The following is a 17,784-nucleotide window of genomic DNA, read 5'->3' as shown; positions in this document are numbered from 1 at the left end:
CCAATGTACGGGTAGTCAAGTAGATTTTTGTGCCTGGGTTAGCAAATCTTCATGACAATTTTGGAAGGTTGGAATAAAGTAATGATACGTGAAGCAAAGGCGAATATGCAAAGTGCAAAAATATGCAAAAGGCACATCTATCAAAGTCTTGAAAGCCTCATATTTAGAAGTGTGTATGAGCGGAGATGCCTCTGGTACTCCAAGTGCAAAAGTTATGTAAAAAGTCAGCTCCAGAAAGGACACAGATTGACAATAAAGGGAAAAAAATTAAAATTCTGTCCAAAAGGAATATTTGAAATCTTTTACTGAAATTGCACATAGAAAGTGGGTGTAGTGAAGGCTCAGATATATCTTAGCTTCCAGTTTATTAATCGATAAAAGCGCTTCTCCTTCTCTATCATGAAAAAGAACAATGACTCTTTCTCCTTTCCTCTCTTTAATTAATTTCGTTCTAGAGCTTCAGCTAATATTTATATGCAGGAAAGACATTCTTTGCCTGTCCATCTGGCAACAGATGTGTTACCAGAAGGCATAGTCTATCGGGTTTCACAAGGGCTCAGTTGTACCTCTTGTAAAGAAAAAGCCAATGGACAGTACTTAATGATGTAAAGAAGACACCTCTCTAATTACAAGTCACTGACATCACCATAATAACACTTACCTAAATGGTTGCAGTGTGAGTCTCGCTTGTCCAATCTGTCTTCTGGGATATCAAGTGGTTGCACATACTCTGTTGACATCATTGAAAATGTATTCTCTTGAAGCTACAACAACAAAATGAAGCATACCATAAAACAGATATACACCTCTACCCCCATATAACGTGGCCTGATATAACATGAATTTGGATATAATGCGGTAAAGCAGTGCTCCGGGGGAGCAAGTTCAATATAACGAGGTTTCACCTATAACATGGTAAGATTTTTTGGCTCCCGAGGACAGCGTTATATCAGGGTAGAGGTGTATTTATATTCTGTGCCAATCGCTCCTTCCATCCAGCCCTGGGAAATTCCTGTTTTCAAAGTGATTTTTGCCATACAGCCCCTGCTGGCCTGCCTGATCTTAGAGAGCTTGTGAGCTGTATGGGTTTACTGCCTTCTGACCCCATCCCCCCACTCCCACTGATGAATGCAAAACTGCAGATTCTAAAGCAACATCTGCCAGCCTAAAAAAGAGCAGGCCAGATGGGAAGGTTTTAACAATTAGTTTTGAAGTAATCTATTTAAAGGGACACAGTCAACTTGAAATCTACTTGAAACTTAAAAGTAGTTCCAGGTTCCATTCCAGTCTCTGAGTCCCACTGATATTTGTTCTTGGTGTTAGTGTTAATGCTATTTATTCATTTATTTATTTAGAGCAGTGGTTCTCAACCGGCGGTATGTGTACCAGTGTTCCATCTCATTTTTCTCATCCATGTGTGGAATAAATTTTGTTATGTGCACCAATACAGAAGTTACGTATGGTGGGGTTGGTGATGAGGGGTTCAGGGTGCAGGAGGGGGCTCAGGGCTGGGGTTGGTGTGCAGGGGGGTGAGGGCGCTGGGGTGGGGCTGGAGAGAGGGCTTTGGGGTGCAGGCTGCCAGGGGCTATGGTAGGGAGAGAGGACTCCCCCCAGTCCTCTCTCCCCGCAACAGCACCTGGACTAGGGGAGAGGCACCTCTCCCTGCCGCAGCAGCCTTGGGGCGGGGACCAGGGAGAGGCGCCTCTCCTCGGCCACAGCAGCTCTGGGGCTGGGGGAAAGGCTTCTTGCCCCACCGCAGCCCCAGGCTGGGCAGGGGCGAGGGGGAGAGGCCTCTCTCCTTGCTGCACTGCAGCCCTGGGGCTGGGGGAGTTGTCGCAGCCCTGCATGGCCCAAGCTCCCACATTACCACCCTCCACGCCCGAGTGCAGTGTGCACGCCTGCACAGCCCTTAGTGGCCTCCTGTGCAGCTGTGCAGGCGCGCACCTTAGAGGCAACCTAGACGCTTACCACTGGGGGTACGCAGGAGTCTTCCAGGGGGTACATCAACTCATCTAGCTATTTGCCTAGTTTTATAATAGGCTACATAAAAAGCACTAGTGAAGTCAGTACAAACTAAAATTTCATATAGGCAATTATTTGTTTATATTGCTCTATATACTGAAATGTAAGCACAATATTTCTATTCCAATTGATTTATTTTATAATGATATGGTAAAAATGAGAACACAAGCAATTTTTCAGTAATACTGTGCTGTGACACTTTGTATTTTTGTGTCTGATTTTGTAAGCAAGTAGTTTTTAAGTGAGGTGAAACTTGGGGGCACGAAGACAAATCAGACGCCTGAAAGGGGTACAGCAGTCTGGAAAGGTTGAGAGCCACTAATTTAGAGCCCTCGCTCAAGGACCAGAGCACCACTGTGGTAGGCACTGTAAATACATACTAATATTATTTGCGGAGGTGGGGGGGCAGGAGGGTTGGTGGTTTTACAACAACATTTTCCTGTTTTTACAAATGATTTTCTCATTCATGTTGCTGCAACAGATCCACACTGACAGGGAAAACTGACTAACAAATGGCTTGTACAGGGGGAAACAGTGAAACTGACCGTGGAGCAGGAAGTGCTGTCAAATGCACAAATTAAGCACACTGGAAAAATAAAGGAAAAACTGTTTGTTTTTGTTTTTGGTTGCTTCTCTAATCCCTTTCAGCTACAGTCATTTTAGATGGTGTTTGTAACAACAATAAAAATGTAGAAAGAAGTGTGACTGTTTCAAATCAATGGTGGGCCATTAACTTTTGGTAGGACAGAACTGGAAAAATGGAAACCATACATAATGATGAGTAAAATCAGCGAGGAGTCCTTGTGGCACCTTAGAGACTAAGAAATTTATTTGGGTATAAGCTTTCATGGGCTAGAACCCACTTCATCAGATGCATGAAGTGAAAAATACAGGAGCAGGTATAAATACATGAAAGGATGGGGGTTGCTTTACCAAGTGTGAGGTCAGTCTAACAAGATAAACTGGATTAATTTGCAAACTGGATACCATCAGATTAGGCCTGAATAAAGACTGGGAGTGGTTGGGTCATTACAAAACCTAAACTTAATTTCCCCATTACTAATTTCTCCCTACTGTTACTCACACCTTCTTGTCAACTGTCTGTAATGGGCCACTCTCTTACCACTTCAAAAGTTGTTTTTCCTCCCTTGGTATCCTGCTGTTAATTTATTTATCTCGTTAGACTGACCTCACACTTGGTAAAGCAACCCCCATCCTTTCAAAGCATCTAGGTGCAATGGGACTTAAAAGAGAAAGTCATGCATAGTTTATCTGCACATAACTGAAGAATTCTAATGTGCTTTCACAAAGCAATAAAATAAAATCCTGACACCCAAGAAGTGAATTATTGAATAATTTTCAAATATTCTAGAAGAGAAAAATGTGAAGATAATTAATACAAATCACTAATTTCCTCTTTGAAATGGAAGTACATATTTTCTTGAGCTCATATTTCAGCATCTTGAATGCAGCTCTTTTTCAGCTAGACTACATGCTAAGACATTCAGCATTCTCCGCTCGACATCAATCACCTTGTAAGGAAATTATTGTACATGATGAATAAAGATAGATAGGTATGTAGAGATAATGGGCCACATTCATCCTTTGTGCAACTCCAGTGATTTCAGCAGAGTTGTAGGAGGGATTAATTTGGCCCAGTGTGAGGCATTTTCTGTATGAATGCAGAGTTTTCCATCAGAATTAGGAATTTAGGAATGTGAAAGAATTTAGACTGACGCTTTTGGGCTGGAAGGGTTACCTAGATTCTCATTCCTTGGGTAAGCAAAGGCTGAGACCTGGCGGGGCAGAGGTGGAGCCATGTGTGTGTGTTAACAAGTGCTCTCTTTTAGCTATTAATGAGTTCAAGTTTTGGAGCAGGTTGGCTATTTGTTGCTAATTGTGAAAGCACATGGCATAAAATTTTAATGGCCGTCCTTATGGATGGGGAGGATTGGGGAATGGCCGGATAGACTGAAAAAAACAGTGACTCTGGGTAGATTACTAAAAGCTATCCAGTTCCTCTTGGGATTAGCTCACTTGCTGAGTCATGGCCATATGATAGTTAGATTCCTTTGGGCCTTCATTTGTTCAGGGGATGGAAAGGCAGATGAAGAATACCTGGAACGTCTCACCCTCTAACCTCCTTTGGTGTCAGTAAATGGTGCTAAACGGTTCAAGGCAAACACAGCAAAAATGAGGCAATCCTTTTGACCAGGAATTTGACTCACTGGACGACTTTATTAAAACACCTTAACACTTTATTAAAACACAGTTGTTCCAGGCGCATTCTTTTACCACAAAGAAAACATCTACACTTTCTACAAAAAAAACCCCACCTTCCTGGCAGTAACTGATTACTTTAATTGCCAAAATTGAAAGGTTTTAATGCTAGACAGTAACTCCCCACTTAAAGTCATCCCGGTTAACATTGTTTCTTTTCTGATAAATTAGAGAACATGCTTGTTTAAAGTTGCGCAGTGCTCCATTATAATGTTGTTTGGCAGTCGCCTGCTTTCTCCACTGCTTGCAGGAAGAGCAGCCCATTGGAACTGGCTGGTGGGGACTTGGAACCAGGGTGGGCCGGCAGCCCCCTATCAGCTCCCCTAAGTTCCCTGTGCGGCAGCTGCCCAGCAGGCTATCAATTGCTGGGCAGTTCAGCTGTCCCTCCCTCCACTGCTGTGTGCTACTCCTGCCCTCTGCCTTGGAGCTGCTCCCAGGAGCCTCCTGCTTGCTGTTCATTGCTGTGCTAATGTCAGGGTGTTCCCCTCCCCCACCCAATTTTGCCCCCCCCACTCCTTTACCCCATCTCCATAGAGCTGGGGGAGGGGGGAATATGACAGGGCTCAGGATGGAGGGAGCTTGCTGGAAGCAGCTGCTGTCTCAACTTGCTGATCTACTTAAAAAGGCAATGTACTTAGAGTGCAGCCAGCGTACTTAAAGGGGCAATGTGCGTCTCTCACACACATGCTATGTATCTCTGTCTCTCTCTGCCATGCTGTCTCCTCACCCTGCATTCGTGCTGCCTTGTAGCATGTGAAGCTACATTAACGACAATGTGTTTAACCCTTGAGGGCTCAGCTGAGTGCCACTTTGTGATTTAGCAGTAAGGCATTTCCTGAGAAATATCCTACCCTCTGACTTCACCATCTCAACCAAGCTTCACAATCATCGTTGCTGTGTACAGTATTAAATTGTTTGTTTAAAACTTATACTGTGTGTGTGTGTTTATAGTCTTTTGTCTGGCAAAAAAAATTTCCCTGGAACCTAACACCCAACCCCCACTTACATTATTCTTATGGGGAAATTGGATTCACTTAACATCATTTTGCTGAAAGTAGCATTTTTCAGGAATATAACTACAACGTTAAGCGAGGAATTACTGTATTGAAAATCACCTTCCACTGAAGTTTAATCCAGTTTTCAATTAGATAAGAGTATTTTACACAGACGGGGCAAAGCAAGCAGTTTTTTAAATCTAGATTTGGTTTAGCTCAGGTTTTAACTTTAGGTGATAGAAAGGCTAGGGTTAGATTCAAGAGTGCTGTTCTCACAGATTTCTGCCCAAATTGATGGAAATCTTGTGAAATCAACGGATCCTGTGAAATGTTAACACTCCTGGACTGAAATCTCATGAGAAAAACCTGTCTGTGTGAGATTTTCACCACATTTGAAACAAAATAAAAAAGAAAGGCCTTGGTCACATTTTGATTCTGACGTGGGACTAAAACTGTAGGGATAGCTTTGGATTCATGAAGGAGGGGATGGTGAGGTGTGTGTCAAATATGAATGGCTCTTTAAATGAAATGTGAACGTTTGGGGATTTGAGGTTTTATTACTAGCCTATCGCTGCTTTTATTAACGGTATAAGTGTCACCGCATAAAAAAACCTAAAAGTGCACCTGTACCTCTGAATCAGTAACAGACAAATGCACTGCAACAGCAGTTACCTTGCAAAATAAGTATAACTAGGTCATTTGGGGCCTGGCTTTTAAAGACAGCCATGCATGATTGCTTGTGCCCAATTGCCTTGCCCATCTGCCTGACTGTACAAACAAAATACTGTTTGTGCCCAGAGGTGTCCATCTAAGTGGACAACGTGCATGCTGAATTCTGCTATTTTTATGCTTCAGGGCACAGGCCCATCTTTGAAAATCATGCCCTTCAGTTCCATCCAAATGACATTTGCTTAAAACTGGTTGAGACTTTCTTTTATTATAACTGCATGAAGATTAAAAAGTCGCATAAATGACTGTTTAGATGTCGGCTGATACACCAGCAGGGCTATTCTTCGCTTTGTGACTACAGTTGCAATTGCTGTTAATGTTAACAGAAGCTAACTCCTGCTGAAATTGTAGATGACAATAGACCTTAACATTTCACATTAAGGGGGGTGACTTATTACAAATTTCTATTGCAAGTTTTCCATGTACAGTGTAGATTTATAAAATGTGTGTTGAACGCTTGCAGGCTTTACCCTTCTAATGGCTCAGTAGCACACATCTCTCATGCTAGCCCCTGGATGTTCTATTCACCCAGAGGGTGATCTGAGCCCATAAGCAATGTGGTCACCGAGAAAAATAAGAGCACCCCCTCCCAGCGTGCAATCTATGAGTCATTGTTGAAGAGAGCTTTGGAATGTTGGCATGGCTGGTGCATAAATAACAGCTGTTGAGAAGACTCTTTTGTTACATGGTGGTAAGTGATGCAGGTTTAATATGAATATTTATTCTGCTAGTTAATAAAAATGTTACCATAGGAACGGTTATAATGCAAGGTACTTACACTTCCCCTGGACCCAGTGCACATAATTAAAAATATAGACTTGCCAATAATTAATGTGAACTTTTGTATAGTGTTTTAAAACGAAAATGCTATTGACTAATAACCCAAAATATTTTTCTTCTAGTTTTAATTATAATGTTCTGAGGCAAGGACCGGGACTGCTTGTTGAAAGGGCTGTGTGCCGATTATTTTCTTGTTTGTTTTTTCCCTTCTTAGCAATCAAATTTCAATGAAAAGAAAAACAGGGTATGAGAGATTCAAGGCCTGGCCCCCTCCTCAGGGGAACAGTGCCTTTGAGCCCAATCCTGCTTCCACTGAATCCAATGGAAAAATCTTCACTGACTTTAATGGGAGCAGAATCAGATCCTCTTATTTAGGACTGTTAGTGTGAGTAAGGGCTGCCAGCTAGGGCCCTATATTTAGAGGTGAGATTGTGAATGTGTTTGTGTGCATGTAAGGGCTAGTCTACACTTACCTGCCGGGTCGATGCGGTGAGTTCGACTTCTCGGAGTTCGAACTATCTCATCTAATCTGGACATGATAGTTCGAACTCCCCGCGCGCTCCGGTCGACTCCGGTACTCCACCACTGCAAACGGAGGTGGCGGAGTCGACCTTGGAGCCGTGGACTTTGATCCCGCGGCGTCTGGACGGGTAAGTAGTTCGAACTAGGGTACTTCGAGTTCAGCTACGCTATTCACGTAGCTGAACTTGCGTACCCTAGTTCGACCCCCGCCCTTAGTGTAGACCTGCCCTAAGTGAGCAATGCTCTTCTAGTTGCTGTTGATGCACTATAGAGCTGCAAGTGGTAACTATGAATATTTGATAGGGTATTGCCCAATGGACATACAAGCGAAGGGCTGCACTGTCCCAGTGGCAGGACATGAATCAGACTGTGGGCAGGTCTGCACTTAAAAAGCTGCATCGGTGCAGCTGCGTTGTGCTGCTTAAGTGAAGATGCTTGTATGCTGATGAGAGAGCTTCTCCTGTTGGCGTACTTAGGGCTAGTCTACACTAGAATCACTACAGCGGCGGAGCTGTAGCGCTGCTAGTGCAGACGCTCTATCCTGATGGAGAGAACTCTCCCATCGGCAAAATTACTCCGTCTCCCCAAGCAGCAGTAGCTATGTCAGGGAGAGAACTTCTCCCACCGACCTAGCACTGTTCACACTAGTGCTTACTTCGGTGTAACTTATGTCACTCAGGGTATGGCTACACTTGCAGTTGTACAGTGCTGGGAGTTAAACCTGTCTTCGTACAGCTGAGTAGGGAAAGTGCTGCAGTCTGTCCACACTGACAGCTACCAGTGCACTGTCGTGGCCACATTTGCAGCATCTGCAGCAGCATTGGGAGCGGTGCATTATGGGCAGCTATCCCAGCGTTCAAGTGGCTGCAACGTGCTTTTCAAAAGGGGGGGGGGGTGGAGTGTGACAGAGAGCGTTGGGGAGAGAGAGAGTGGATTTTTGGAGCCGACACTGTGTCAGCAGCTGCCTTGCAAGTTCCGACCCCCTCTCCCACCCCCTCTCACTCACTGAAAGCAAATAGCCCTCTTTGTTTTTTTCCTCACAGACCAGATAAGCAGCCACTCCGAAACGGACCCCCCCCACTCCCGCCCGCCTACCGCCCGCCGTGCTGCTTCTCTTCTGAAGCCCCCTACCTCCCTCTCTCTTCAAGCAAACACTAGCTGTGGGCCTTCCAAAGGGAGCCCCCTGCCTGTTCACTCATTCGCAGCAAACAGCAGCTGTGTTTGTTTTTTTTGATAGGCAGCCCCGGGAGCCCCGAGTTCACAACAAAACTCACAGAGGCATCACAACAAAACAAAGAAAGTTATCTTTCTTTACTTAGGCTTATGGGAAGGTTCCCGAGGTCAGTTACAGCATAGTAAGATTATTCCCTGTTTACACTGGCACCCCAGCGCTGCAGCAGCAGCGCTATACTCTTTATTCCTCTCGTAGAGGTGGAGTACATGCAGCGCTGTAGCCAGGGAGAGACAACGCTGTATGTGCCTTGCCAGTGTGGACGGAGAGTGAGTTACAGCGCTGTAAAGCCACCACCAGCGCTGTAACTCTCTAGTGTAGCCAAGGCCTCAGGAGGGTGGCTAGTCTGTGCAAGCCCTATTCCACCTCCCTGAGAGGTGGTAGCTATGTCAACGGGAGAAGCCTTCCCACGGTTGCTCGTGGGGGGGTGGATTTTTCTGTAGTGTAGACCTGGCCTGTGACTTCAAGAATCACAAGCTGGTGCTTTTTCACACCAAGGGGGAAATAAACTGTGCCAGCCTTTTTGATAGTGCTTCCCCTCTGTCGACTCTGAAGTGCTGGCATCTGCATGAAGGGGTGAGGTAGGCAGACTTCCAACCCCTGCCTGCCTGTTGGCAGCTTCTCTCCCCTGCCCCCAATCCTTTGCCCCCTGCTCTTACAATGTGGATAGTGCACACAGGAGAGTGGGGAATCACCCTAGTCCCCTCTGTGGGAAAGCAAGAGGCCTCATGACTGAGCCTTTAAAAAGAGCCAGAGGCTCAGTTCATTCCTGTTTTACACCTAGTGCAGCCATTTACGTCTGTGCAAAGTGGGTGTAAAATGCTACCATTCCAGTACAATAGTGTTTTATGCCTACTACGCACTCACTTTGCACAGACGTAAATGACTATTCCAGGAGCAAGGCAGTGGAGAATGGTCCATTCTCCTCCGATCAGAAGTCAAGATTTGATTTTGTTACTAGAGAGTGTGCTCTTTCTTCTATACCCTGATCATATTCTCCCACCTGCACAAGTAAGTCCTCTGGTAGGTTTTTGAATTAAGCACATTAAGATTAGAAAATGTATGTCACACACAAGAAGACTGACTTTTTTTCAAGAGGTCTCAAAGTGAAATTCTTCACTGGCAGTTTGATCACTGTGGTTTTATACCACCTCATCAGAGTAAATTGCCGCAACTGGAACCCTGATAGCATTATACAAAGTTGATACTCCAGGGTTAAAAGTTTCATTTGACACTAGGTTGTTGTTTCCCAAAACTCCCATCAACGTGGTCTGAACTTGTTTTTATAAAGCAGCCTTAAAATGTACCATCTCCACGATACATAATACTGCTTGTGTTTTAAATCCAGACTGTGCATTCTTTGTCCACCCAAACCTCTGACAAATAACTCCGTGTGTTGCACCTAGCCCACAAAATTGATTTTGAACAGTCTGCCAAGTCCAGGGAGAGACTCACGCTGGGACTTGGATCAGGCCCTGTAATAGCAGCAGCTAAACTTGAATCAATGGATCAAAAGCAGAATAAAATGTCTGAGTTTCTGACAAAAAAAGTTGCTGTACTTGGGAGATGATTAAATATGCAAAACCTTGCCTAATTAATTCCTCTAGCAGCAAAAACATACCCTACACATGTCATTTCTTTTTAGTTGGATAAAATCCTAATAATCTTTCATATTCTGTCAATTTGCACAATTTGTCCCTGAAATAACGCTGCAATTAAAATAAATTGACACATTTGTCTTTATAGCACTTCATTCGCCATCCCAGAGTTCCCATTCACAGCTCAGTCCACCTCCAACTTTCACCATATGGCATCATATGTTTACTTCTTCTAAATCTATCCTGTGGAGTACTTGGAGTCCTGAACTTTACTGCAAGCTCAGCATTGGTATAGATAATAGTCTACAGAAGTGCAGCTAGAAAATATCAAATGACTGTAACTAACTTGGTCCTGGGGACTGCAAAAAAATTGTTACGCAAGCAAAAGTAAAGTGCATGTGTGCAGACGTACTTACCGACCGGCGAAAGGCTCTGGGATGGGTGCGATACGGGGTCAGCACTCACTGAAGCAGGAACGTTCTTCACTGCTGCTGCTGTGTGCTCCTGCTCTCCTTATCTAGGGAGCAGCGATGGCTGTTGCTATGGTAATGCTTTGTTTCAAGAGTACTCTGGGGAGAAAAAAAAAAAGAATAACCTTTAGCCTGTGCACTTAACAGATTTTTGATGATGTGATGGTTGCTGCTTTTTTTTTTAATTGGAATGAAGGAAAAAAATAAATTCTACGGAAATAAAAAAAAAAACTTTAAAGGTTAAACAACCTTTTATACCAGAGATCAAAGGAAATGATCCAAACATTTTGATGGAGGAATGAAAGGAATTAAACAGGGGATGGTAAATCTTAAAGTGTACCAACTGGAGATAAAATCAGCTATGGCAATTAGGATGCAGACGAGAGAGCGCTAGACTGTTTTTTGCTGTATACAGAGCTGTGCAGTGGATGAAAAAGGTGCAAGGAGGCAGGCCAATAAACATTAAAAGTCTCCAGCAGTGAGGTTTAGCTGAGGACTGCGGTGTTTGTGTGTGTATGTGGCCTTGACTCTTTACACAAGTCTGACACACTGATGTCATTTAGGGGGGTCAGGCAGGGAATCTTCTGTGGCTGCTGTATACTTGCCAGCAGTGCCCAGTCTTTGCTATTTTAGCCCATTGCTTTAGATGGGACTGTTTGGAAGGAGGAAAAATATATAAACATGCCTGATCTTTGCAAAATCAAGACAAAGCACTCTGCTCAGTTGACGGTATTATGAATCACACCCTTTTTAGCACTCATCCCCATATGAAAAAGTCTTCTCCCAGCGCCTTTCATTAAACCATTCTATAAAACCGTGACTGCTGACAGTTGGTTTGTCACATTCGGACTGCCATTCCCATGCTGTCATTATGACATTGCAACATATGGTTTAAATTAGTCTTGTTTTCTTTCATACAATAGAAGGAGAGTGTGCCAAGGGACCAAACATGTTCGACGCTAGCTCCGAGTCCTGGGATTTGCTGAACACCCTCATCGTCTGTGAAATTCAAGTCCAGTCTCGCAAGGCGTTGAACACTTTTAATTCTCTAAGGGCCACTTTCTGCATCCATTGAGATGTGATTTCCTAGTGACTTCACTGGGCGAGATGGGCATTTATCCCAGATGATGCAGGGTCAAAAATTTCAAAAGTGCCTAAGTGACTTAGGATCCCATGTCCCTTTTTTCAGAAGTGGGTTAGACACTCTGGATCTTAAGTCTCACTGAAAGATAATGGGACTTAAATGCCCAAGTCACTTCTGAAATGGGACTTAAATTCTGAAGTAGAGCTTCTTGGGGGTTTTTCAACTAAACATTTTTTGTCAAAAAATGCCAATTCGTCCAATCCAAAACTGTGTGCAGAAAGGGGTCAGTTTTGATGAATTTCCCATTTCAAATAAAAAAAAAAGTTTCAAAATTTTTGAAACCTCCTATTTGGACCTTTTCTGAATGAAAAGAATTTCTATTTTTCATGTCAGAATGACATCATTTAAGTAAATGTATAGTTGTGTCTTTTAAAGGGAATAGTTAAAATAAAACATTTTAATTGACCTGAACTGACATTTTTATGGATTTTAGATTTTTTTCATGATTTCAACTTTTTGTCTCAATTCAGGACAGGAAAATATTTGGAAAATCACAGCAATTCTTCCTGCCCAGGTCTACGCCTAATTCATTTAAATGCTTTTGAAAATGTTATCCAAAGCCCTTAACCGAGAGTTGTGGGTGCAAGAATGGGCAAAGCCTATTAGCTTACTCATGTTTGGCTAGAGCCTCAGCTGGTGTAAATTGGCATAGATGACATTAAACCTGCTGAGACTCTGGCCTATTGTCTACCATAGAACTTTTACATGAGCAGGGTGTGATGGTTGATATTATGCAGTTATGATGAAGGTATTATGAAACTGTTGTATCATGAATGCCCCTCTGCATGTGTAGCCACCCTGAAGAGACATGGCTTGTGACACGTCTCTGCCAGATCAAATCAGTTGTGAAGGACTATCAACACATGAGTAAGTCTTACCTGGGGAGAACAAATGAGTAACTGCATCTTAGGGGAAACTAGTTTTACTTGACCTCTCTGAGGAGAGGGGGAAAGCAGAGAGCAGAAATTTACCAGGAACAGAACAAAAGATGCTAGGTGACAAGTTATGGGTTTAAATAAGGATTCTCAGGGCGGAAGAAGAGAGATATTCAGAGAAAGTTCGGGAAGGAAGAAGGAAGGGCATAGATCAACTAAGAACAGAGGAGGTGATCTGGGGGAGGAGACTGTAGGTTTCGGAACTCAAGGCAAGCTCTGCAGCAGAAGGACCTGGACGGCCCCAGAGGACACGTACCCCTGCCCAAAGAATGCCCTGCAGTAGTGAGGCAATGAAGGTGGGGAAAAGTGTGTAGAGTTTATTATTTTTTTATAGATTCAGTAAAGAGCAACAGGATGGTGGAATTCTATGCAGAGTGTCTGTGTGTGGTATAAGCTACACCTACCATGTCACCTCTTGAAGAGGAAAACCAGAAAGCTCATACCTTTGATGGGATTCTCAGAGAGGGTGGATTCAAGCTAACAGGGAGTCTTGGTTCCAGGGCCCGGGCAGGGGAACATGAGATTTCAGCTCTCAGGAGAGAGTGTTGGACAATGCATCAAGGATATGCCTAGGGACTCCAAGACTGGGAAAATGGCTGTACAGACTCTGGAAGCTTCAGATATTCAGGGATCCAGAGGCTGGGGATACCACCTCAGCAATCCGGTGGGCTGCCCGCATGGGGATCCTGACCAGATCAGTGGGAGCAGGATTTGGCACCCCCCAGATGCTACTCTCCTCAGTGCCGCCATGTTTCTTGTTACCTGCTGTGGACAGCCATAAAGAGATTGAGACTCCTTCCAGTTCTGGAGAAATGTCTGTTGATTATTCTGCAGGGAAAGATGGCCTGATAAATTTGCTGAATAAATGGTAAATCTGTACTTTGACCCTCCCCTTAATTAGCATGATGTCTATGGAACTACTCATGGACTTAATTTGCAATCGTGAGGCCTAAAAAGACAAGCACCTATGAGGGAAAAGGGAGTATGTAATAAATATTTATAATATATTTGCTATTTGGTTTTGGCTTGACTTGTAATTAAGAGGGAGATTTTCTAACGCATAAACGGTCGTTAGGATTCTCACTCCCATTTACTTTCAAAGGGGATTGAGCACCTACCTGCTCTTTGTCCTTTTAAAATCTCCTCCTTTACAAAAAAATATTGACTTCCTGCAACTGCCCCCAAAGCCAAACAATAATACATTGGCCGATTTATTGAAGGCATCCTGGTGCCAATGGAAGTGCTTGTCTTCTTCATAGTAGATATATACTCTGGTTTTGTAATGTAAGTTCACCTATCCATTGAAAAGTGCTGTCATATGTAAGGAATGGCATGTTAATATATTGCCATTGACAACAACTTGTAAAAACTTTCCTGAACATAACTTTATTTGCACTGAACTCATTTTGCTAATTTTGAATCTGCTCCAGCTCAGGGCCAGATTCTGATCTCATTTACACCTGTGTTAATCCAGCATAACTCTTCTGAAGCCACTAGGGATGAGTGGAACAAGAAGCCGCTTCTTAAAGACTTGTAGGCTCGTGTTTGCTAAAGAGAGACTGGGAATAAAGAAACCAGGAGACTGTGGAGAAGAAAGAATACTTATAATGAAAAAAAACCCAGAGAAGTGATTCAAAATATACAATCATACTTGATTTAAACGGGCTTGTGCTGGTGCGAATGATAGCAGAATTTGGGCCAGCTGATACATGTGTAGAGTGACCGGACAGCAAATGTGAAAAATCGGGACAGTGGATGGGGGTATAAAAGGAGCCTATATAAGAAAAAGACCCCAAAATCATAATTGTCCCTATAAAATCAGGACATCTGGTCACCCTATACATGTGATATATATGGCATCCACTGGAGCCCCAGTGTATCTTATATATGGTAGAATATATATAGGAAGGAGTGCATGGGGGAAAAAGTATGCTTGTTTTTGGCTAGAATCACCCTTACATTAAATTGAATTACCTTTGAGGGGAAAAATGCAAACGAGCAAATCAGATTAATCAACTCAGCCTAGAGATGTGAGCCCTGCAAATGCAAGAAATAGTTTGTGAAGGCAGCAAAACCTCAGATTCCAGGAGACCTTGTAAAATGTGGTGGTCTGTGTTTTCTTATTCTCCACCCTTCTCTCCACACCATAGGTCACAAATTAATTACTGAAATAGTTTTACTGAGGCCAGATTGCTGTGCTAGTTCATTTTAAAATATGACGTCTCTTTTATAGACATTGTGGTCTGGAAAGAATGTCATGAATGCAGAGATGGCTCTGGGGCTTGCTCATGAAGAATGGACAGTGAACATGAGCCTAGGCGAGAGGACAGTACGCATGGGAAACATGAGGAGCAGTCTGTTGTGGAGAAGGAGCAGACAGCATGCATGGTGATGAGGGGACAAGACATTATGGAGATAAATTTCATACCATGGTGTATCTATCCATAAAATCATAACCGTGGAACGTCTTCTCCAGAGAGATGAGGATAATTGAGAACACCATTGCCGTGATGCACAAAATAAGACCTAATTTTTAAATAACGGTATAACAGTACTCCATAATTCCTCAAATCTACTGCAGAAGATTATGAAGGGAATTTCTTCTTTTAAAAAAAGCAGTTTAAGTTACGTTGCAGAAAGAAGGAAGAAAAATGTTTCAATATGTCTGTCTGGGTGTATAATTAGTTTCCTGATTTGAATATGTGCTCAGATAGTATGGGGAGAGGGGCTGGTACTTGTGATGCTGGCAGGCCAAATGCCAGCTCTTGCCCAGGCTGCAGGCATTTGCTAAGAATTAACAAACTCGTAGCTGGAGACCAGACCCATTCACCTTTGTTAGTTTTGATCAGAATAGGGCAGGGGTCGGCAACCTATGGCACACATGTCAAAGTTGGCACGCGAGCTGATTTTTAATGGCATGCTGCTGCCTGCCGGGGTCCCGTCTGCTGGCAGCAGGCTGAGCAGGGCCGGTGGCCGGGATCCCAGCAGGCAGCAGTGTGCCATTAAAAATGCTTCCCAGCCCAGTCCACTCTTCTCCACCCGTCCCGCCAGCATTTGCACATGCTTTCCTGACCTTCGTCACTTCCGGCGGGAGGTTGTGTTTCCGGGTTAGCATGTCCATACCGCTAACGGGTGTCCGCAGAGTCTGAGCAGCCCCGGAAGTGGCCCCGCCAGCAGGGGAAGGAAGAGGGACCCAGCCACACAGGAGTTGCAGTGCCTGCAAGGCCTGTAAGTGGGGAAGGGTCCTGGGTCCCAGCTGCGCCATGCACCCACCTGCCCTGAGCACGGCCGGCCCCGTTCCCTGGACTCAGGCAGGCTGCCCTGGGGTTGGAGCCCTGGTGCTGTGATGAGCTCGGCTCTGTACTGGGGCAGGCCGTGTCCCACAGCCCGAACCTGAGCCCAGGGGCTGTAGCTCGCCACCTGCTGGACCCTGGAACAGCTGGGTCACGCCTCTTTCCCCACCCAGGTCACTGGACCCCGCTCCCCCCCCAGCATTGAGGGCAGAACCCAGGAGTCTGGAGCCCTAGTCTCCATCTGCCCCCCACTCCGTCAAACAACTAGAGCCAGGGGCGGTTCTAGGAATTTGGCCGCCCCAAGCAGTCATGCCTGCGGGAGGTGCACCGGAGCCGCGGGACCAGCGGACGTCCCGCAGGCATGACTGCGGAGGGTCCGCTGGTCCCGCGACTCCGGTGGAGCATCCGCAGCCATGCCTGCCGGAGGTCCACTGGTCCCGCAGCTCTGCTGGACCGCCCGCAAGCATGACTGCGGAAGGTCCGCTGGACCCGCCTGCCGCCCTGCCGGCAAAATGCCGCCCCAAGCGCGCGCTTGGCGTGCTGGGGTCTGGAGCCGGCCCTGACTAGAGCCCAGCTGGAAACTTAGGAATCCAGAGTCCTCGCTCCCAGCTCTGCTCCCCCGACACCAGCATCAGACACCAGCCCCTTCCTGGAACCCAGGCAGTCCCAACTCCCACCCCGCTCCCTGCCCTATTCCCCCATCCCCCCAAGCCCCTGCCCTGATCCCTGCACCCCCCACCACACACAGCTTTCTGCTCTGACTCCTGCACCCCCCAGCCCTCTTTCCTGACTCTTGCATTCCCTCACACACACCCAGCCCTCTAATCCTGACCCCTGCACCCCCCTCACACACACCCAGCCCCTGCCCTAACCCCTGCATCCCCCATAACCCCATGCCCTGACTCCTGCACCCCCTTCACATGCCCCCAGCCCTCTGCCCTGGCTCCTGCACCCTTCTCACACACACCCAGTCCCCACACACCCCATGCCCTGACTCTTGCACTCCCCACATCCCCACCCTCACCCTGAGCACCAAATGGGAGCTCCTGCACCGCCCTCCCCGCCCCACATTCCCAGCCCTATGCTCAGTGCAGAGAGAGAGGAAGAGAATGGGCTCGAATCAGGGAGAAGGTAGGTACCCACTCTATGTGGGCAGGGCCGGGACCCCAGGCTGGCAGCGGACTGAGTGGGCCGGCGGCGTAAGATCAGCATTTTCATTTAATTTAAAATGAAGCTTCTTAAACATTTTGAAAACCTTTTTTTACTTTACATACGACAATAGTTTAGTTATATAATATAGACAGAGAGAGACCTTCTAAAAATGTTAAAATGAATTGCTGGCATGCGAAACCTTAAATTAGCGTGAACAAATGAAGACTCGGCACACCACTTCTGAAAGGTTGCCGACCCCTGGAATAGGTATTAGTCTGATAAGAATGTATTTAGTGTTTAGACTTTATGAAATGCTTGTAAATTGCTGCTTGCATGAATCTCACTTATAACGTCAGTATTCTCTGTTATAAGAAAATATGTACATTTTGCTTTAGACCTTTGAAAATGTTTCTTTGAACTTGTGAAACCAGGCACTAGAATCTGTTCCCGCCCCCGGCATACGTGCTGGAACTAAGGGTGTGGGAGGTGCTGCCGCACCCCCTGTCTTGAAGTGGTTTCCATCATATACAGGGTTTACAGTTTGGGTCAATGGTTTTCAGCACCCCCATTATAAAAATTGTTCCAGCACCTCTGCTCCCCGGCCCATCAAAATCAGATGAGCCATCAAGGAAT

At 45.2% G+C, this 17,784-nt stretch overlaps 1 protein-coding gene across 9 annotated transcripts in view; it reads right to left on the bottom strand.

Moving 5' to 3' along the window:
• Window positions 1-17,784, bottom strand: part of PPP1R17 (protein phosphatase 1 regulatory subunit 17) — a 47,096-nt gene that overhangs the window by 12,656 nt on the left and 16,656 nt on the right. For 8 of the 9 annotated variants that reach the window (XM_039525363.1, XM_039525361.1, XM_039525360.1 and 5 more), the window contains 2 exons: window positions 10,574-10,726; window positions 662-764 (listed from right to left, as the gene is read on the bottom strand). In XM_039525363.1, the coding sequence (XP_039381297.1) occupies window positions 662-743 (82 nt within the window). In that variant the 5' untranslated portion in view covers window positions 744-764; window positions 10,574-10,726. Of the gene's footprint in view, window positions 1-661; window positions 765-10,573; window positions 10,727-13,468; window positions 13,535-17,784 lie in introns of those variants that run through there. The other variant, XM_039525358.1, reaches the window with a different exon arrangement.

The sequence above is a fragment of the Mauremys reevesii genome, linkage group 2, assembly GCF_016161935.1.
Source record: "Mauremys reevesii isolate NIE-2019 linkage group 2, ASM1616193v1, whole genome shotgun sequence".
Lineage (NCBI taxonomy): Eukaryota > Metazoa > Chordata > Testudines > Geoemydidae > Mauremys > Mauremys reevesii.
The sequence above is the reverse complement of the archived record's forward strand: the minus strand, read 5'-3'. Positions and strand labels throughout refer to the sequence as shown.